The following is a 22,398-nucleotide window of genomic DNA, read 5'->3' as shown; positions in this document are numbered from 1 at the left end:
CTCTCTTCCTGTTTCTTGGTTATCCACTGCTGCTCAGGCAGCCCTGGCACTCCCCTCTAACAGGCGACAGCTGGTCAAGCCTCTGTATCTCGTTTGGGTCCTGCCATTGCTGTCCTCCCCCTCGGCACAATCTCCCTGGTAGGGTGTGTTCCTCCTTCCCTTGACGGTGTCAGTAGTGCTACACTGACTCCATAGTTTTCTATAGTTACCTTTCTGTGCCCAGAGCCTGGGAGTCCCAGCCGGGTTCCCTTTTGTTCCAACTCCGTTCCCGTCCTGACGGGTTGTTGCTTCGGAGTGCTCTGGTCCGCTGGGGCCCAGGACCAGTTTGTCTCCTTGTCTTGGCCACTATCCTGGGACGCTGTGGCGTGCCTACTTTTCTAGGTTGGCCCTCCTGGTTCTTTGGGCCTTAGTGATGGTTGAGGTCTCGAACATGTGTAGCGGTCCTGCTCGTGTTTCTTAGTGATCTCATTTATGGGGCGGTCTTTCTGTACCGCACTTCTTCTGTCTATGCATGGATCTTTGTCACCTGGAGCGTTTTGTGGGCGTTGAGTTTCTTTACACTTCGGGTGTAAGTCTTCGGGAGACTCGGGAACCTCCATTTCCCATGTCGGCCGCTCCGGTGTTCCGGACACTCTTTTTCAGGGTTTTCCGCTCCTTTCTTGGCTGTTTATTTTTCCGTGTCCATCTTCCAGGTGACTCAGGAATCTCCATTCACCATGTCTGTCACTCTGGTGTTCTGGGATGCCCCTTTTCTGGACATTCAGCTTCTTCTTGGCCATTATTCCCTTCCATCGTCTAGCCCTCTGTCCGGTTCTGTGTTCCTTCGAGTTGATTTCCTACCTGGTTCCGACCCCTCTAGCTTCCTAGTCGTCCCTTCCTTTAGCGGCCCAGTCAATTTCCATGGCTGGGGGGGATCTTCTGGGAGCCCTGTTTCCTGGCCTCGGTTTTCTCTGGCCTGGAGTCTCTTCTGCACGCCTTACAGACAAGTGGGTTCAGTCTCTGGACTGAATCCCTTTCGCTAGTGGTTGTTATTCCCACCCTAGGGGACTGCTTTGGTACGTCCCATCAGTATAGGTGTCCCCCCAATGAAGAGCGACCGAGAAAAGGAGATTCTTTTGTACTCACCGTAAAATCTCTTTCTCATAGCCTTCATTGGGGGACACCGCACCGTCCGGATATTCTTTTCCGGTTATTTTTATCTGGCATTCTTTTCTAGGGTACTTCAGACATATTTCTTTGTTGTTTGCTCCTACTGCTTTGTGACAAAACTGATTACCTCACTTTCAGTGGGCGGGTATATCCTGCCAGAGAGGAGCAGACTTCTTTTCCTAGTGTCTGCGCCTCCTAGTGGCAAGAGCATATACCCATCAGTATAGGTGTCACCCAATTAACCTCTTCAGGACATAGGGCGTATGGATACGCCCTGCATTCCAAGTCCTTAAGGACCAAGGGCGTATCCATACGCCCGTGGGAATTCCGGTCCCCACCGCTAGCCAGTTGGGGACCGGAGCCGGATGCCTGCTGAAATCGTTCAGCAGGCATCCCGGCATATCGCCCAGGGGGGTCATTATGCCCCCCCCCATGTCGGCGATCGCCGCAGATCGCTGGACAATTCAGTCCAGTGATCTGCGGCAATTCCGGGTCAATCGGGTCTCCAGTGACCCGGAATTACTGGCTGTTCGGGGCCGTCTCTGACGGCCCCGAACAGCCAGAGCCTGCAGGGGTGAGGTGGCACTGGTGCCACCTCACCATCGCCCTGATTCGTCGGCCGGATTACTGGCCGACCAATCAGGGCGCCTGCTGCGGGTGTCACTCCCGCAACCCGCTCCGCCCCTCTTCTGGAGGACGTGAGCGGGTGCGGGACGTGCACCCCGGGTGCTGGGGACCCCGATCCCCGGCGTCCCTGTTGGGATCGGGGCCCCAGGAGCAGCGGCGGCGGTGATGACGACGAGGGACTGACTTTCCGGCGTGGATCGTTGGAGGTGAGTGACAGCCTCCTGCTGTTGCTTAGCAACAGCTCCCAGCATGGGCATGCTGGGACTTATGGTTTTGCAACAGCTGGAGGCACATTTTTTCTATGGAAAAGTACCTTCAGCTGTTGTATAACTACAACTCCCAGCTTGCACAAACAGCTAAAATGCATGCTGGGAGTTGTAGTGGTGCATCTGCTGGTTGCATAACTACAACTCCCAGCATGCCCGTTGGCTGTCGGTGACTGCTGAGAGTTGTAGTTTTGCAACAGCTGAAGGCGCACTGGTTTTGAAACACCAAGTTAGGTCACAAACTCAGTGATACATAACCAGTGTGCCTACAGCTGTTGCAAAACTAAAACTCTCAGCATGTACAGTCTGTCAGCGCATGCTGGGAGTTGTAGTTTTGCAACAGCTGGATGTCCCCCCCCCAATGTGAATGTACAGGGTACACTCACATGGGCGGAGGTTTACAGCAAGTATCTGGCTGCAAGTTTGAGCTGCGGCAAATTTTCTGTCGCAGCTCAAACTGCCAGCGAGAAACTACTGTGAACCCCCCGCCCAGGCGACTGTACCCTAAAAACACTACACTAACAAAAAAATAAAATAAAAAGTAAAAAACACTACATATACACATACCCCTACACAGCCCCCCTCCCCAATAGAAATGAAAAACTTCTGGTACGCCATGGTTTCCAAAACGGAGCCTCCAGCTGTTGCAAAACAACTCCCAGTATTGTCGGACACCTGTTGACTGTCCAGGCATGCTGGGAGTTTTGCAACAGCTGGAGGCACCCGGTTTGGGAATCACTGGCGTAGAATTCCCCTATGTCCACCCCTATGCAAGTCAATTTGGAGCCCTGTCGTATTTCAAGGCAACAGTTTAGGGTCACATATGGGGTATCGCCGTACTCGGGAGAAATTGTGTTACAAATTTTGGGGGGTATTTTCTGCTTTTACCCTTTTTAAAAATGTAAAATTTTTGGGAAAAGAAGCATTTTAGGTAAAAAAAAAAATTTTTTTTTTTTACATATGCAAAAGTCGTGAAACACCTGTGGGGTATAAAGGTTCACTTAACCCCTTGTTACGTTCCCCGAGGGGTCTAGTTTCCAAAATGGTATGCCATGTGTTTTTTTTTTTGCTGTCCTGGCACCATAGGGGCTTCCTAAATGCGGCATGCCGATAGCGATATTACGGTGAGTACAAAAAAATCTCATTATTCCTTGTACCAATCTATTCAATTAGTTCATTTGCATATTGCTAAATTGTTATATCTCAGGAACTGCTGAACAGATTGGGGTTAGGCTAGCTTTTCGAACAGTTTTTTTTTTCTGGAGTTTTTTTTTTTATACAGCCACTGCAGTTTCAGCCAATGCCAGAAGTGTATTCAAAAGAAATGGAAAATATAAAGGAATTACATACTTCTTCCTACTGGATCCACTTCTGACTTGGACTGTTTTCTATTGTCTACAGTCTTTCTATTGCTGGATAACCCCTTTATAGACAATCCTGTCATCCAAAACTTGTGTAGAGGATTCAGAATTTCAAAGATGCAATCGCTCAGAGGCATTAATCTAGGTGATAACCAGCGTAGCAACCAAGGAGTAGTATACTGATGGCATCTCTGCCAAAGCAGAGACAAGCGGGGTTGCAGAGAGGTGCGGAACCAGGAGGCCATGCACAACTCCCCTAGACCAACACCCAAAAGGGCAACTCCAAGTGAACATATAGACACAAAACTTGTCACAGTAAAAAAAAAAAAGACTGACAAAATAAATGATTGTTGCAGATCTACATAAATTTCCCTGATCCTAGCCAGAAGGCCGGGATACCAATAATGAGTTCCAAAAGTGGAGTATGGTGCAGTACTGCCCCTCAGGGTCAACACTTCCTGAGGCACAAAAGTACCTTGGCTATACACCCCACGGCCCAATGACCAGACTTAGAGGGAGCAGGTCTCATCAGGGCAGCCGTCCTGGCCAATACACCAACCTAAGAACGCCCCGGTACCACTGCCCCCTTGCTTTGCAGCAATTCTTCCTCAACAGTCTCTCACACTGATAAAAACAGATACTACACTTCATCTTGGCCAAAAGAAAGAAGCAATTTTTTTGATGACCCTTGGGATCAACACTAGTGAAGGAAACCTATAAGCAAACTTCGATTTCCAATTCTTGTGACAGGGCATCCACCACCAGAAGATTTTCTGCAGAAGACAGTGTGTACAAGTTTCTCACCAGATGACTTTTCTTTGTCCACTTGTGGCATCCCCCATAACACTGTGATCTTTTAAAACACAGATTTAGAAGCCACTACCCCCAGATAAACTTTGGGTTGACAGGGATAGTCTACCCATCTGTTCAGAGGCCCTTAGAGATGTACTGCTGAGGAGTCTCTGCACAAGAGAAAATCTGAATATATAACAGTAGGGAAACACTTTTTGTTGTGCTTTTTTTTGTAGATAAGGGCCACTACAGAGGCTGCTCTACCCTCTAATCGAGGCCTACCAACACTGCCTGGTCTTAGGCTAAGTTTCCACTTTTGTGGCCTAAAAAAAACGGAAGAAAAAAACACCAGAAAAAATGCCACAGCATTTCCCTGTGTTTGCCATTTTTTTCTTGCGTTGTTTTTCTGGCGTTTTTTTTTTTGCCTTAGAGTGGAAGTTGCATTTTTGGCCCCTTTTGACGTTTTTTCAAAATTTGTTGGGTACCAAAAAAGGTGCAGTAGTGATATTTTTTTATAACAAAATTGTAATTAATTTTTAAACGAATAAATTTATGTAGGCAGGCAGGGCACTAAAAGTGCATATGACAATAATAAAAATGTAGTGTGTGTTTTTCACTTTATTTATTTATATTTTTTTAGGTAGCGCTACTACTCTCAGTATGGAACACACTGTTCCATGATGGGAGGAGTAGTTCCTGTACTAATATACAGATCACCCCAGGTGTCACTCCTGACACCCGATGTGATCATCCATAATATAGCAGAGATGCTAAGCGGCTCTATACAGCGCTTGCATCTCTGCTCTGTACACTGGATGGTGGCCGGAGTACAGAGCAGAGATGCAAGCGCAGGAGAAAGCCGCTCCGTATCTCAGGGGAGAAAGATGATTGCAGCGGGTGTCAGGAGTGACACCCGCTGTGATCTTTCCTTAACTGCAGGTACTACTGCTCCCAACATGGAGCACACTCTGTTCCATGCTGGGAGCTGTAGTACCTGCATTAATTAGACAGATCGCAGTGAGAGTGTCACTTCTGACACCTTTTGCGATCTGTCTATTAATGCATGTACTACAGCTCCCACCATGGAGCAGAGTGTGCTCCATGTTGAGAGCAGTAGTACCTGTAGTTAAGGACAGATCACAGTGGATGCCACTCCTGACACCCGCTGTGATCCTTCTGTATAATGTATAGATGTGGGTAGCCGGCCGCTCTTCTATGGTCCCCTGCACTGACATATATATACAACTATTCATATTTCCCACATAGAGTTGTGATTGGCTGGAACCATCTGGCCAATCACAGCTCTCTGCGGGAAATATGAATAGGTATATATATACAGCAGTGCAGGGGACCATAGAAGAGCGGCCGGCGGCATCTATAAATTATACAGAAGGATCGCAAAGGGTGTCAGAAGTGACACCCGGGGCGATCTGTCAATTAGTACAGGTACTACTACTTCCATCATGGAACACAAACACACACACTACATTTTTATTATTGTTTGCTACATTTTCAGTGCCCTGCCTGCCCACATAAATTGATCCCTGTTTAAAAATGTATAAAAATGTCATTATAAAAAAAAAAAAATTTCATTGAATACAATTTTTTTCCATCACTACTGTATCTTTATTTTTTAATGGTACCCTACGAAACTTTATTAAAAAAGGTATTTCCATCATTTTTTTTTTGGATCGCTAAAGTCCAAAAAAGAATAAAAACCGCCTGCAAAAATGTCAAAGTTAAAACTCCCGCTGTTTCTCTTGGCTTTTTTATTTTTACTCCGATAGACTTCTATGGAAGAAAAACGCCACAGTTTCAGGGAAAAAATGCCATAGCCTCAACATACTGCGACTTTGCAAAACCGCCAAGGAGCTGTAAAACGCCAAAAAAATTTGTGAAAAAACGCCAAACTGAAAAACGCAAAGTGGAAAAAGAATTATGCGATTTCTCAATGATTTACAGCTAACATCTGGCTTCAGTGTTTTTTCAATGAAAAAAACGCCATGTAGGACATTGACTTTTTTTTTTTTTTTTTAGAAAAACGCACAAAAAAACCCAAGTGAAAACTTAACCTTAATCACCATTTTTAGGGAGTTAGGATTATTTTGAGACAATGTTTTCGTTGAAACCCTTTGGGGACCCGATGCAGGTATCTAAGAGTTCCAGTTGCAAAACCGAAGAATGTAACTGGAATTTCTGCTGTGAAAGATCAAAAATTTACATAATCTTCTGGATCATAAACTGAGGATTATATATTAAAAAAAAAAAAAAAAAAAAAAAAGACTTGTGTAGCTTGGAGTCAAGAACAATGCCCAAGAACATTTTCAGATTTGGAGGACGTTCTAAGAATTCTCTGTCATTAAAAGTATACTCCATCCCTACCCCTTAATTCCCTGGTTGAACTTGATGGACATATGTCTTTTTTCGACCGTACTAACTATGTAACTATGTAACTATAGCCATGGGGACAAAAGTTTACCAATCAGGATTTTGTCATTCACTCTGGATTACGCCAAAGATTTTATGGATAGGGAAAAACTAAGATTTTAACTGTCTAATCCCTCAAACATAACATCCTTGATTGACTTTTGCTGGCATTTATCAATGTGTTTTCCCTTTTTTTCCTAACTATATTTGTTGCAAGTGTGGTTTACATTTATGCTGATTTTGAGTTGTAATCCACAGTTTTTGGCAATACGCATGATATGGACGGGTTTTATGAACTGCGCCTTAAGGCGCAAAACCACTGGAAAGTCTCTACACAACAACAACCCAGACTTAGCTTAGCTTTTTGGTGTATGTGAAGAGTGAAACCTGGTGTACCTGCACACAATTTATCAAATGCTCTGTGACCATTTAATAAATTTGGTGCTCCTACACATTACCAGCACACACAAAAAAATAAAATAAAGTGTAGAAAAATGCTTCATTTACACCTACAATAATGAATGCCCCCCCTTTGTTTCTTTTTGTCCCTCCACATGCATAGCAGAGTGGATCTCTTTAATAAGTTCATCTGTCTCTTCGACTGAAAACAAAAAAGTGTTCCAGAACAGTCAGTCTCCTAGCTCTATGCATAGTTGCCAGCTTTGACAACGCCCTCCTTTGACTGAAGTCGGAGGGGCTGCAGATAAATCAGCTTAATCAGGATTATTAGTTATACCCCTTAGGGAATTCTGACTTTCCTTTTTGATCATATCTTAGACTGAAAAAAAAAAATTGAACCAGTCTGCCAATACATGGGGCACAAGTTAACTACTCATTCAGGGGAAAGCTTTTCCTGGCATATATTACATTCCTTATTCTTAAATTTTTTTAACTGCTTTTTTAGGGGAGAATTCCTTAAGACAAGAAGTCAATAACTACCATTAAACCCACCGTAATGATACAGAAGGAAATACACTCACCCAGGCCTACAGTATCCTTTCAAGGTACCGTGCTTTGGGTGTTAGCTGAAACAGCCAGTGTCACCCTTGGGGCTTTTACCACTGGTGCTTATAGACAAGGCCTCTAATTTTTATGAAGATTGATGTCCTGTGAACCTAGCATCTGACAGCACTTTGCCCGCCCGAACTCCCGAGCTGGCTGTGACGCTCCGCTGCCTTGAACAAACACTCCCCCTCCTAGTACAGACCATCAAGCTGCATAACACTTTAGGGATCCAAGCCACCCCCCAGTCAGAATATAAAGAACATTTTAAAATAAGAAAAAGGCAGTAGAGACTCCCATGCATCCTTCAGGCTTCCTTTAGGGACAAGTAAACCACTGAGTAGTGTGGAAGCGAAGAAAGAACCCTTGTAGTACGGTGTGGCAGACTCTTATGGATGAATGAGGCGCATGCCAGAGGTAGTTTAAATAGTCTTCAGCAGGACAATTTATTGATAGAAAATAATAAGACAGGATTACGTGTTTCGGGAGGAGCCCTCCCTTCCTCAGATCAGCGTGAGGTACTGCCAAAGGGTACAGGTTTATATAGCCCCAAAAATGGGCGCCAAAATAAAGGGGAGCAGTGTACAGTAGAGTGTTAAAAACAAATGTGCCATAAAAAACAGTATTACAAAGCAACACATAACATAGGTATACATAAATAGATTATACAGTACAATATCTCGTAAGAATTCAGCATAGCTGAAAGAAACATGTCAGTTGGCAACAGCTGTAGAACCGCAGTGGACCGGAAGTGGCCCGCTGCGGAGTGTGAATAGTCAGCATGTTATGTGTTGCTTTGTAATACTGTTTTTTATGGCACATTTGTTTTTATCCCTCTACTGTACACCCCTCCCCTTTGTTTTGGCATCCATTTTTGGGCTATATAAACCAGTACCCTTTGACAATACCTCACCCTGATCTGAGGAAGGGAGGGCTCCTCCCGAAACCCGTAATCCTGTCTATTATTTTCTACTCGCACCATTGGTACCCCGATGTTATCTGGGTTTACATGTGCATTTATATTCCTTCTAAGGTGAGCGGCCACCTATAAAGCTCTGTGGGGTTGCCCCCCACCCATCTACCACTTGTTAAAGGTATTACACAAGGCGCCATCCGTCGGTCCTTTTTCTTTCTATTCCCACAGAACCACTGAGAAGGGAGAGGAGGGTACATCCTTTTATTCTATTACTCTCTCCGGTGGTAATGTCATGACCATGGAGAAAAAAATAGCATTTTGTTGGTGTAAACAACAGAGTTCAGCAGTGTTAACAGTTCAAAATGCCTACAGAATACAACAATGCTTTGACCCAAAATATTGAGGAATTATGTATGCAATTTTCAAAATTTACAAAAATAAAATAAAATTTTTTTGAGCTTTCATCTGCAGATTGGTGCAATTTGCAGTTTTCCCCCTACTTTTTTTTTTGTCCCTGACAACCTGTAACACATATATATGCATACAATCTAACTTTTTTAAGCAGCCTTGCTTGTCCTGTTTGTTTTGGTCCACTTGGGGAACAGAGCACCAAAAGCAAATGGGTTATAATCTGAGAAGTGTTCCATGCTTTTGAATTGATGGACACCTGAAGTTCTCTACTATCTATCTAACTAACTATAAGATGGCTATTCTCTCACAACCAGTACTGTTTCCTGTGTGATCAATTTCTCAACAAGCACTGGGCGCTTAGCACTGGCAGAGACAAAAAAAAAACAGAAACATTAGAAGAGCACTAGAAATTCAAAATAAAGCCTTTCAAAAAGGTTTCTTTGTGCAAAATATGAACGATTTATTGCTCAACAGGAAACAGCCTTTAGTCACTAAGAAGCAGCTCCTATATATATTATATATAAAAAAAACAACGCCACTATAATGGTGGTATCATTCCTTTGTTCCTCTTTCGATCTGCCATGACCCTGCGGTTGTGATTTGCTCGGATTCCTTTGTTTGCTTCTTTCTTTCGGCGCTCTTGTACTGTTTCCCGACTCTGTCCCTGGCCCCGAGCTGTTCCACCTACAGCTGAGCTGTTGTCATGTCGAATGCTGGGAAAAAAATAAAAAAGGTGTAAAATGTGTAACTTTAGATATACTACTACATGTATTGTCTCCATGGAACAATAACATTTCAAAAAGGAGCTTATTTCATGGATCAGGCTCCGGCACAGGTGACTTGTCTCCCTACTTTTTTGGGTCATTAGATGATCCTGGAGAGCAGAGCTAAAATAAACCCTGGCCCTAACTAGCTGAGCATCAGCCAACCCTAAGCCAGGATATTTATTGCTCCGTCCACCTTCCCCACCCAACAGGCACAAGCCGTGGGGGAGGCAGAAGCAGGTGAGTAAAGAAGAAGTGGCCATATACTATTGGGGCTTAACTACAGAGGGGGGCCTAACAAGAGACAAGTTGTGGCCTGGAGAAGTCATCAGAGTGGCCTGGGGTGGATGGATAATAAAAAAAAAAAAAGCCAACGACTCATCAGAGAAGATGTCTTCTCTTTTTGGGTCGTATGTGACATCACCTGTGAGTCACTGGATGTAACTGTATGTAAATCTGCAAGAAAAGAAGGTCCAGCAGCAAGTGAGAAGCAGGTCCTTTATTAAATCCACATACGTACTGTACTGAGACAGATAGAAATAAATTTCAGATCTTTGCAACCCCTTAGCTAGGACTAAGGGTCGAAAAGACTCAAAACATGTTATCTCTCACTGTACCATACTCATGTGAATTTAATTTAAAAAACCTAACCTGCACCTGACTTGCTGCTGCTAGACAATTCCTTCTTCTCTTGCCGATTAGATTCTTTGCCAGTAACCCCGACGGCTAGTCCCTATTGTGAAAAAGTGAAGGGTGAAGATTGGAGCCAAACCTTTGTTTACTAACTGTATGCAATGACAGGCTTTTTTATTTATTTATTAATTTTTTTTTTTTTTTTTTTAAGAGCATGGTGGTATTAGTCATTGTGTGATGGAAATGATCATGGTGTGGGAATAGTATTTGTCCTGTCTATACAGGTTTTATTGGCAATACTTGGATTTAGTCAGTAACATTATTTATGGTGGCATTATCCAGTCACTCTGTGGTGGTAATGCTAGTAGTCATGGTGTGGAGGTATTAATTGTCCTCCGCTTTCTTATTCAGATCTATGCCGTAGGCAATCTTAATTTGGCCCCAAAAGCTGCTGTACTCTGAAACTAATAGAAAATGATCCTGAACAAGAGACTTCATGCTAGGACATCAATATACTCCAATACAATACATGGTCAGGAATTGTCATTTAAGGAATCTGGATGCACTGTATCGTCCTCAAAAGAGCACCAAGCTGTACCACAAAGACAAAGCCAAGAAGACAATGGCACAATCTTTAAAGCTTACCCTTTTCTTGCCAAATAACTTGCTCTTCTTGCTTCAGCCCGTTCTCTCAGTACTGCAGGGTCTTGCACAAAGTGATCAGGCTGTTGGAAAACATAATGCTGGTTACATAGTCAGAAAATGCAGAACATGAGAAGAATATGCAAATTAGCTATATGTAAAAAAGTGAAAGAGAGGTGATTGTGTACCATGATGACATTGTCTCTCAGTAACATAATTGTGCACACATAATACTTGTCATGAAACCTCTACGAGGTACTTGAGTACCAATGTACATATAAAGGTTGGATGACAAAAAGTGGCCTTACTATGTTTGTCATATCCCTTTTATATTTATACTGGAAGGATGAAAATACAGACTCATGTCCACTGCGGCACTGTGCAGATATGGAGCTTCAATGCTGGTTAAGTCTATGTAAATTTATAGATCTTGCAACTTCTGTTGCAGCTATTATTATTGTAGACTGCTCATATGCCAAGACTAAACTTGGATAAAGTAAATGTCATCAACTTAGTAATACCCTGACAGTTTCCTCTTTGGTGTCTTCCTCTTCAAACTCCTCTTCTCCCTCTTCTCGTCTTTGAGACATGAGCACTCGAGGAATAGTAAAGGGCCTAAGGTAAAACATAACAGAAAATATTAACCTGATGCAGTTAGGTGTAGGGTTACTTAACATGTAGCACAGCACAATCATAAGAAAACATACAGAAAAGTAAGAGGTGGAAAAATGAAATGGCACATGGGAAGATGCTTACATACATCTGACAGTACTGACCTGCGGCTAATAAGCTCATCATCAGAGTCTGCATCATTTGCTCCAACCTGGTTCCCATCATATGTATCATCATACTCATCATCATAGTCACCATCTGCAGTGTGTTCTTCAGAGACCATGCTATAGGCAGCATAGCGCTCTTTCTGTGCATATATAACGCTCTTATCTGATAGTATCTGTGATGCTGGTTCTTGTTTCCTGCATAGGGATAAAGCCGAGTTAAGCATACTGCCATGAATAAATGATTATAGGTCACCACTACAAGAACTAAACAACAAAAGTATTATATTATTATTATATATATATAAGAACAGATTTGCTGCAGCACACAGAGTAGTGACAAGTGGTTTATTTCATTCCAATTGCTACGTTTCAACCGCACATGCGGCCCTTTTCAAGCACAAGTGAACAGTGACCATAGGACAAGTTATATGTGGTGTTCAATAAAACATCAATTACATAATTAAGTGTAACAAATATAAAAAAACTTTTTTTTATATTTGTTACACTTAATTATGTAATTGATGTTTTATTGAACACCACATATAACTTGTCCTATGGTCACTGTTCACTTGTGCTTGAAAAAGGCTGCATGTGCGGTTGAAACGTAGCAATTGGAATGAAATAAACCACTTGTCACTACTCTGTGTGCTGCAGCAAATCTGTTCTTCTAGCGATACGGACCCGGGACCTGGGACCAGCCGCTGCGTGCACCTACCTCCACACACCTTTGAGGTGCAGCCCACCCTGCTTTTTTTATTATAAATATAGATATATAGATATAGATATATAGATATAGATATATAGATATAGATATATAGATATAGATATATAGATATAGATATATAGATATATAGATATATAGAGAGATAGATATAGAGAGATAGATATAGAGAGATAGATATAGAGAGATAGATATAGAGAGATAGATATAGAGAGATAGATATAGAGAGATAGATATAGAGAGATAGATATAGAGAGATAGATATAGATAGATAGATATAGATAGATATATAGATATAGATATATAGATATAGATATATAGATATAGATATATAGATAGATATAGATATATAGATAGATAGATATAGATAGATATAGAGATAGATAGAGATATATATATAGATATAGATATATTAGTTAGGAATGGCCGTATTAGTCCAGTGATGCAAAAAGCAAAATAATCGGTAGTTGCAGTATCTTGTAATACCTTTTTTATTGGACTAACAAGATTTTGTAAAGACAAGCTTTCGGGATTCTTCCCTTTATCAAGTCATAAGCATTTCTGAGCTCACAAGGGTAAAACACACGTTCTATCTCACAAAATATGTAGGGGTTAAAACAACATTAATGGACATTAAGTTGGGCCATAAATTGTATAGCTATAGGATGATAGGCTACAGATAAGGATGAGGGGTGGGGGGGGGGGGGCTGGAGAGCAGAGGTGAGAATGGTGATTACGCTGGACAGAGGAGAAAGGACATGGTGTTAGAGCAGGGAGAGGGAAGACAGTTTAGCAAAGGTTATAGGAAATTTTGATAATGGGATAAGAAGCTTAAATCCACATTAAGTCCTCTGTTCTTGGAGTCATAAAAAAAAAAACTATCATTTTGGCTTCAAATGTCTTTCTTTTCTGGGTGTTCTTGAAGTTTCCTTTCAGGATCTTGATTTTGAGGTCCTGTAGGGTGTGACCTGTTTGGGTGAAATGGTATCCAACTGGGGTGCAATAGTCCTTTTCTCTATGGTTGTTGATGGACGATCTGTGGAGGTTCATCCTTTTATTGAGTGGCTGACTGGTCTCACCAATGTAACATCCCAGGTCACACTTGGTGCATTGTATCATGTAGACTACAGTCTCTGTGGTGCAGGAGTCTTGTCCTTTGATGTTGTATGTCTTGTTGTTGTGGGAGGCCTCAGAATATGTGCAGATGTGTTGACAGAGTTTACAGCGCTCTTTGGGGCAGGGTTTGGTGCCATTGTCTGTATCTGATGTTTCTGTGGGTAGTTTCCTATTGACCAGCTTTTGTTTTAATTTGGGTGGTTGTCTGAAGGCCAAGATGGGTGGTTCAGGAAAGATTTGCTTTAACACCTCATCTTCTGCTAGTATTGGCTGCAGGTCCCTGATGATTTTGCGTATTTCCTCAAGGGTGGGATTGTATGTGGTTACCAGTGGTATGCGTGATGAGTTTTTTTTCTCTCTGTATTGCAGCAGGTGTTCACGTGGTATTTGAAGAGCAGAGTGGATTTTCTTATGGATGGTCCTTGGTTTGTAACCTTTTTGTTTAAATTTCTCAGCTAGCTTTTGTAGATGTGTGTCTCTGTCATCAGGGTTAGAGCAGATGCGGTGGTACCTGATGGCTTGGCTGTATATGAAGCCTTTCTTTGTGTGGGATGGATGGGAACTTGAATGGTGTAGATAGCTGGATCAGTCTGTGGGTTTTCTGTATACAGATGTCTGTATTGTGTCCTTGTTTATAGTTACAGTGATGTCCAGAAAGTTTACACTTTCTGTAGAGAAGTCCATTTTGAGTTTGATGGATTGATTAAATGTGTTGAAGGCATCATGAAATTGTTTGAGTTTATCCTCTCCTTCAGTCCAAACAATAAAAATATCATCAATGTATCTGTAGAGTTTGTGAATTTGGGTATTCAGGAATCGCTCTTCAAGGTCAGCCATGAACAGATTGGCATATTGTGGTGCCATCCTGGTCCCCATAGCAGTTCCCATCATCTGTAGGTATATTTCACTGTTGAAGCTGAAGAAGTTGTGTGTGAGAATGAATTCTATAAGTTTGGTGATGATCTGAGGGCTGTATTTCTGGTTGTGGGTCTGGGAGGAGAGGAACAGTGAGCAGGTCTCAATTCCATCTCAGTGTGGGATGTTAGACACTACATACTACAAGAAACTGACAGAAGACCCCACCAAAGAATACACCATGGAACTAAGAAAATTGATTCAATCCTTCCCAAAGGACTCACAAAAAGGATTAGAGACACTTATACCCACCGATCCCAAAACAGGGACATTCTACATGCTCCCAAAAATCCACAAATCTGGAAACCCTGGCAGACCAATAATAACAGGTATGGACACACTAACTGAACAGATATCTGGTTTGGTAGAAAACACACTAAAACCCTTTGTTACAAGCACCAGCAGCTTCATACAGGACACCACTGACTTTCTTAAACTGAGTGAGATTACGAACTTGCCTGCCAACTCCATATTGGTAACAATGGATGTAGAATCTCTGTATAGTAACATCCCACACAGAGATGGAATTGAGGCCTGCTCACTGTTCCTCTCCTCCCAGACCCACAACCAGAAATACAGCCCTCAGATCATCACCAAACCTATAGAATTAATTCTCACACACAACTTCAGCTTCAACAGTGAAATATACCTACAGATGATGGGAACTGCTATGGGGACCAGGATGGCACCACAATATGCCAATCTGTTCATGGCTGACCTTGAAGAGCGATTCCTGAATACCCAAATTCACAAACCCTACAGATACATTGATGATATTTTCATTGTTTGGACTGAAGTAGAGGATAAACTCAAACAATTTCATGATGCCTTCAACACATTTAATCCATCCAAACTCAAAATGGACTTCTCTACAGAAAGTGTAAACTTTCTGGACATCACTGTAACTATAAACAAGGACACAATACAGACATCTGTACACAGAAAACCCACAGACCGATCCAGCTATCTACACAATTCAAGTTCCCATCCATCCCACACAAAGAAAGGCTTCATATACAGCCAAGCCATCAGGTACCACCGCATCTGCTCCAACCCGGATGACAGAGACACACATCTACAAACGCTAGCTGAGAAATTTAAACAAAAAGGTTACAAACCAAGGACCATCCATAAGAAAATCCACTCTGCTCCTCAAACACCACGTGAACACCTGCTGCAATACAGAGAGAAACAAACCTCAACACGCATACCACTGGTAACCACATACAATCCCACCCTTGAGGAAATACGCAAAATCATCAAGGACCTGCAGCCAATACTAGCAGAAGATGAGGTGTTAAAGAAAATCTTTCCTGAACCACCCATCTTGGCCTTCAGACAACCACCCAACTTAAAACAAAAGCTGGTCAATAGGAAACTACCCACAGAAACATCAGATACAGACAACAGCACCAAACCCTGCCCCAAAGAGCGCTGTAAACTCTGTCAACACATCTGCACAAATTCTGAGGCCTCCCACAACAACAAGACATACAACATCAAGGGACAATACTCCTGCACCACAGAGAATGTAGTCTACATGATACAATGCACCAAGTGTGACCTGGGATGTTACATTGGTGAGACCAGTCAGCCACTCAATAAAAGGATGAACCTCCACAGATCGTCCATAAACAACCATAGAGAAAAGGACTATTGCACCCCAGTTGGACACCATTTCACCCAAACAGGTCACACCCTACAGGACCTCAAAATCAAGATCCTGAAAGGAAACTTCAAAAACACCAAGGAAAGAAAGACAATTGAAGCCAAAATGATAGTTTTTTATGACTCCAAGAACAGAGGACTTAATGTGATTTAAGCTTCTTATCCCATTATCAAAATTTCCTATAACCTTTGCTAAACTATCTTTCCTCTCCCTGCTCCATGTCCTTTCTCCTCTGTCCAGCGTAATCACCATTCTCACCTCTGCTCTCCAGCACCCCCCCCCCCCCCTCATCCTTATCTGTAGCCTATCGTCCTACAGCTATACAATTTATGGCCCAACTTAATGTCCATTCTCCACATATGTTGTTTTAACCCCTGCATATTTTGTGAGATAGAACGTGTGTTTTCCCCTTGTGAGCTCAGAAATGCTTGTGACTTGATAAAGGGAGGAATCCCGAAAGCTTGTCTCTACAAAATCTTGTTAGTCCAATAAAAAAGGTATTACAAGATACTGCAACTACCGATGATTTTGCTTTTTATCATATTATATATATATATATATATATATATATATATATATATATATATATATATATATATATATAAAAAATCACATGTGCAGCAAAATTGCTGTTCAGCTCAGCTTCACTATTTTCTGTTGAGGTCATACAAGGGCTTGTTTTATATGGGACAAGTTACTCTAATGATGTGCTTTATTTGTACCGATAAAGTTATTAACCACTTCGGGACGTAGGGCATACAGGTACGCCCTGCATCCAGAGTCCTTAAGGATGCCTGTGTGAATTTTGGTCCCCGCCGCTCTCCAGGTGGGGACCGGCATCAGATGCCTGCTGAAATCATCTGGGAGGGGGGGGGTCCTGAGACAATTCAGACCGGCAAACTGCAGCGATTCCAGTCCATACGGGTCTCCGGTAACCAGGAAAATGAGGGGGTTTGGGGCTGTCAAGGTTCGGTTGGGGGGGGGGGGGTCAAAGTTCGGTTCACCCGCTCTGCCCACCTACGGTAGTCCGGGCAGAGCAGGGGAAACTGTGCTTGGAGCGGCGCCCGAGGTCCCTTACCGGCGGCGATCCTCCTCTGTGGGGCGATCCTGCTACTGCCAGGGGAGTTGTTGCCTAGCAACATCTGGAGGGCCACAGTTTACAGTGGTCTCTAAGCTGTAACCCACCAGATGTTGCAAAGCTGTAGCCCACTAGATGTTGCAAAGCTACAACTCCCAGCATACCCAGACAGCCGTAGAGGGGTACTGTTTAGGGACCATTGCACAGTGATCTCCAAACTGTGGCCCTCTAGGTCTTGCAAAACTACAACTCCCAGCATACTCACACAGCAGTTTGCTGTCTGGGCATGCTGGAATTTGTAGTTTTGCAACATATGGAGGGCCACAATTTGGTAGCAGAGGCAATTGTAATGCTTGTATCTAAATCCACCCCTATGCAAATCCCTAATCTAGGCCTCAAATGCGCATGGCACTCTCTCACTTTGGAGCCCTGTCATACTTTAACCCCTTAAAGACTCAGCCCATTTTGGCCTTAAAGGACTCAGACAATTTAATTTTTACGTATTCATTTTTTCCTCCTCGCCTTCTAAAAATCATATCTCTTTTATATTCTCATCCACAGACTAGTATGAGGGCTTGTTTTTTGCGCGACCAGTTGTCCTTGGTAATGACATCACTCATTATATCATAAAATGTATGGCGCAACCAAAAAAACACAATTTTTGTGGGGAAATTAAAAAGAAAAACGCAATTTTGCTAATTTTGGAAGGTTTCGTTTTCACGCCGTACAATTTACGGTAAAAATGATGTGCGTTCTTTATTCTGAGGGTCAATACGATTAAAATGATACCCATTATTACATACTTTTCTATTATTGTTGCGCTTAAAAAAAATCACAAACTTTTTAACCAAATTAGTACGTTTATAATCCCTTTATTTTGATGACCTCTAACTTTTTTATTTTTCCGTATAAGCGGCGGTATGAGGGCTCATTGTTTGCGCCATGATCTTTTTTTTTTATACCATATTTGCATATAAAAACTTTCAATAAATTTTAATAATGTTTTTTTTATAAAATGTATTAAAAAAGTAGCAATTTTGGATTTTTTTTTTTTTTTTTTACGTTCACGCCGTTCACCGTACGGGATCATTAACATTTTATTTTAATAGTTCGGACATTTACGCACGCGGCGATACCAAATATGTCTATTATATTTCTTGTTTACGCTTTTTGGGGTTAAAATAGGAAAAAACGGACGTTTTACTTTTTTTATTGGGGGAGGGGATTTTTTTTTTTTTACACTTGAATAGTCTATTCATAGCAATACCATGATTACTAATACTGATCTGTTCTATGTATAGGACATAGAACAGATCAGTGTTATCGGCGATCTTCTGCTCTGGTCTGCTCGATCTCAGACCAGAGCAGAAGACGCCGGGAGCCGGAAGGAGGAAGGTGAGGGGACCTCCGTGCGGCGTTCTGAATGATCGGATCCGATCATTCATTGAAATTGCGCACTTCCGCAGATGCCGGGATCTGAATTGATCCCGGCACCTGAGGGGTTAATGGCGGATGCCCGCGAGATCGCGGGCGTCGGCCATTGCCGGCCGGTCCCTGGCTGCGATCAGCAGCCGGGATCAGCCGCACATGACACGGGCATCGCTTCGATGCCCGCGGTTATGCACAGGACGTAAATGTACGTCCTGGTGCGTTAAGTACCACCGCACCAGGACATACATTTACGTCCTGCGTCCTTAAGGGTTTAAGGAAACAGTTTAGGGCCACATATGGGGTATTTCCGTACTCGAGAGCAATTGTGTTACAAATTTTGGTGGGCTTTTTTCCCCTTATGAAAAGGTAAAGTTGGGGTCTACACCAGCCTGTTAGTGTAAAAAAAAAAAAAAAAATGTATACACTAACATGCTAGTGTTGCCCCATACTTTTCATTTTCACAAGAGGTAAAAAGGAAAAAAAGACCCCCAAAATTTGTAACGCCCAAAAATTTGCAAAGCCCAAAACGTGTACGGAAATACCCATTAAGTGAACGTAAAATGCTCTGCGGGCACACAACAAGGCTCAGGAGTGAGTGCACACTATGTACATTTGAGGCCTAAATTGGTGATTTGCACAGGGGCAGCTGATTTTACAGCAGCTCTAACAACGCAAATGCAAAAAAATAAATACCCATGTGTGACCCTATTATGGAAACTACACCCCTCACAGAACCTAACAAGGGGTATAGCGAGCCTTAACATCGCACAGGTGTTTGACGAATTTTCAGTAAAGGTGGATGGGGAAAAAAAAATAATTTTTTCACTAAAATGCTTGGGTAACCCTAAATTTTTCATTTTCTTAAGGGAAAATAGGAAAAAGCCCCCCCAAAATTAGTAACCCCATTTCTTCTGAGTAAGAACATACCCCATATGTGGATGTAAAGTGCTCTGCGAACGCACTACAATGCTCCGAAGAGAAGGAGTGCCATTGGGCTTTTGGAGAGAAAATTTGTCTGGAATTTAAGGCCATGTGCGTTTTCAAAGTCCCCATGGTGCCAGAACAGTGGACCCCCCCCCCCCCACATGTGACCCCATTTTGGAAACTACACCCCTCACGTAATGTAATAAGGAGTACAGTGAGTATTTACGCCCCACAGGTGTCTGACAGTTTTTTGGAACAGTGGTCCGTGAAAATGAAAAATTAAATTGTCTCATTTGCACAGCCCACTCTTCCAAAGATCTGTCAAACGCCAGTGAGGTGTAAATGCTCACTGCACCACTTGTTACATTCCATGAGGGGTGTAGTTTACATGTGGGGGGGGGGGGGTCCACTGTACTGGAACCACAGGGGCTTTGTAAACACACATGGCCCCTGACTTCCATTCCAAGCAAATTCTCTCTCCAAAAGCTCAATGGCGCTCCTTCTCTTCTAAGCATTGTAGTTCGCCCGCAGTGCACTTTACATCCACACATGGGGTATTTCCATACTCAGAAGAAATGGTGTTAAAAATTTTGGGGGGGCATTTTTCCCTATTACCCCTTGTAAAAATGTGAAATTTGGGGAAAAAACTGCATTTTAGTGATTTTTTTTCACTTACACATTCGACTTTAACGAAAAGTCGTCAAACACCTGTGAGGTGTTATTGGCTCACTGTACCCCTTGTTATGTTCCTTAAGGGGTGTAGTTTTCAAAATAGTATGCCATGTTTTTTGTTTTTTTTTTGCTGTTCTGGCACCATAGGGGCTTCCTTAATTTGACATGCCCCCCAAAAACCATTTTAGCAAATTCACTCTCCAAAATCCCATTGTCGCTCCTTCCCTTCTGAGCCCTCTACTGTGCCCGCAGAACACTTTACATCCACATATGAGGTACTTCCTTACTCAAGAGAAATATTGGGTTACAAATTTGAGGGGGGGGGGGTTCTCTCCTTTTACCCCTTGTAAAAATTCCAAAAATGGCTCTACAAGAACACTTGTAGAACATAACAAGGGGTACAGTGAGCCATAACACCTCACAGATGTTTGCTGCTATTCCTGTGAAACACCTAAAGGGTTAAACTTTCTGAATGTCTTTTTGACTACTTTTAGGGGTGCAGTTTCTATAATGGGGTCATTTGTGGGGTATTTCTCATAGAAATGTCCCTCAAATCCACTTTAAACTTAACTGGTGCCTTAAAAATTCAGATTTTAAATTTTTCATGAAAATTTTGAAAATTGCTGCTATACTTTGAAGCCCTCTAATGTCTTCAGAAAGTAAAAACATGTTAACTTTATGAGGTCAACATAAAGAAGACATTGTATTTGTGAATCAATATATCATTTGCAATGTCCATTTTCCTTACAAGTAGAAAGTTTCAAAGTAAAAAAAATGCAAAATTTTCATGAAATTTGGGGATTTTTCACCAAGAAAGGATGCAAGGAACGACGAAAATTTACCATTGTGTTAAAGTAGAATATGTCACGAAAAAACAAATCTCGGAATCATAATAAAAAGGTAAAAGCATCTCAGAGTTTTTAATGCATAAAGTGACAGTGGTCAGAATTGCAAAAAATGAGTCCTTAACCCCTTAAGGACCCAGCCAATTTTCACTGTAGGACACGCCCATTTTTTGCACATCTGACCACTGTCACTTTAAGCATAATAACTATGGGATGCTTTTACCTTTCATTCTGATTCCGAGACAGTTTTTCGTGACATATTCTACTTTATGTTCGTGTTAAAATGTTGTCAATTCTTGTATCACTTCTTGGTGAAAAATTCCAAAATTTTATGAAAAAATTGAAAATTTTGCATTTTTTTAACTATGAAGCTCTCTGCTTATAAGGAAAATGAATATTCCAAATAAATTATATATTGATTCACATATACAATATGTCTACTTTATGTTTCCATCATAAAGTTGACATGTTTTTACTTTTGGAAGACATCAGAGGGCTTCAAAGTATAGCAGCAATTTTCCAATTTTTCACAACATTTTCAAAATCGAAATTTTTCAGGGACCAGTTCTGTTTTGAAGTGGATTTGAAGGGCCTTCTTATTAGAAATACCCCACAAATGACCCCATTATAAAAACTGCACCCTTCAAAGTATTCCAAATTACATTCAAAAGGTTTGTTAACCATTTAGGTGTTTCACAGGAATAGCAGCAAATTGCAGGAGAAAATTCAAAATCTTAATTTTTTACACTGCCATGTTCTTGTAGACCCAGTTATCGAATTTTTACAAAGGGTAAAAGGAGAGAAATCTTCCTAAAATGTGTAACCCAATTTCTCTCGAGTAAGGAAATGCCTCATATGTGTATGTCAAGTGTTCGGCGGTCGCAGTAGAGGGCTCAAGAGGGAAGGAGCGACAGGGGGATTTTGGAGAGTGAGTTTTTCTGAAATGGTTTTTGGGGGGCATGTCACATTTAGGAAGCCCCTATGGTGTCAGAACAGCAAAAAAAAAAAAAAAAAAAAAACACATGGCATACTATTTTGGAAACTGCACCCGTCAAGGCACGTAACAAGGGGTCCAGTGAGCCTTAACACCCCACAGGTGTTTGACGACTTTTCGTTAAAGTTGGATGTGAAAATGATTTTTTTTATTTTTATTCACTAAAATGCTAGTTTTCTCTCAAATTAAAATTTTTTGCAAGGGGTAATAGGACAAAATGCCCCCCAAAATTTGAAACCCCATCTCTTCTGAGTACGAAAATAC

At 41.9% G+C, this 22,398-nt stretch overlaps 1 protein-coding gene across 6 annotated transcripts in view; it reads right to left on the bottom strand.

Annotated features, from left to right (window-relative positions):
* Positions 1–8,785: 8,785 nt before the first annotated feature.
* ASCC2 (activating signal cointegrator 1 complex subunit 2) overlaps positions 8,786–22,398 on the bottom strand; it is an 85,607-nt gene continuing 71,994 nt past the window's right edge. For all 6 annotated transcript variants that reach the window (XM_056528688.1, XM_056528693.1, XM_056528691.1 and 3 more), the window contains exons 16-19: positions 11,767–11,964; positions 11,512–11,605; positions 10,994–11,073; positions 8,786–9,664 (exon numbers count right to left, since the gene is read on the bottom strand). In XM_056528688.1, coding sequence (XP_056384663.1) covers positions 9,490–9,664; positions 10,994–11,073; positions 11,512–11,605; positions 11,767–11,964 — 547 coding nt within the window. In that variant the 3' untranslated portion in view covers positions 8,786–9,489. The remainder of the gene's footprint in view (positions 9,665–10,993; positions 11,074–11,511; positions 11,606–11,766; positions 11,965–22,398) is intronic.

Source organism: Hyla sarda, chromosome 1 (assembly GCF_029499605.1).
Source record: "Hyla sarda isolate aHylSar1 chromosome 1, aHylSar1.hap1, whole genome shotgun sequence".
Taxonomy (NCBI): domain Eukaryota; kingdom Metazoa; phylum Chordata; class Amphibia; order Anura; family Hylidae; genus Hyla; species Hyla sarda.
The sequence above is the reverse complement of the archived record's forward strand: the minus strand, read 5'-3'. Positions and strand labels throughout refer to the sequence as shown.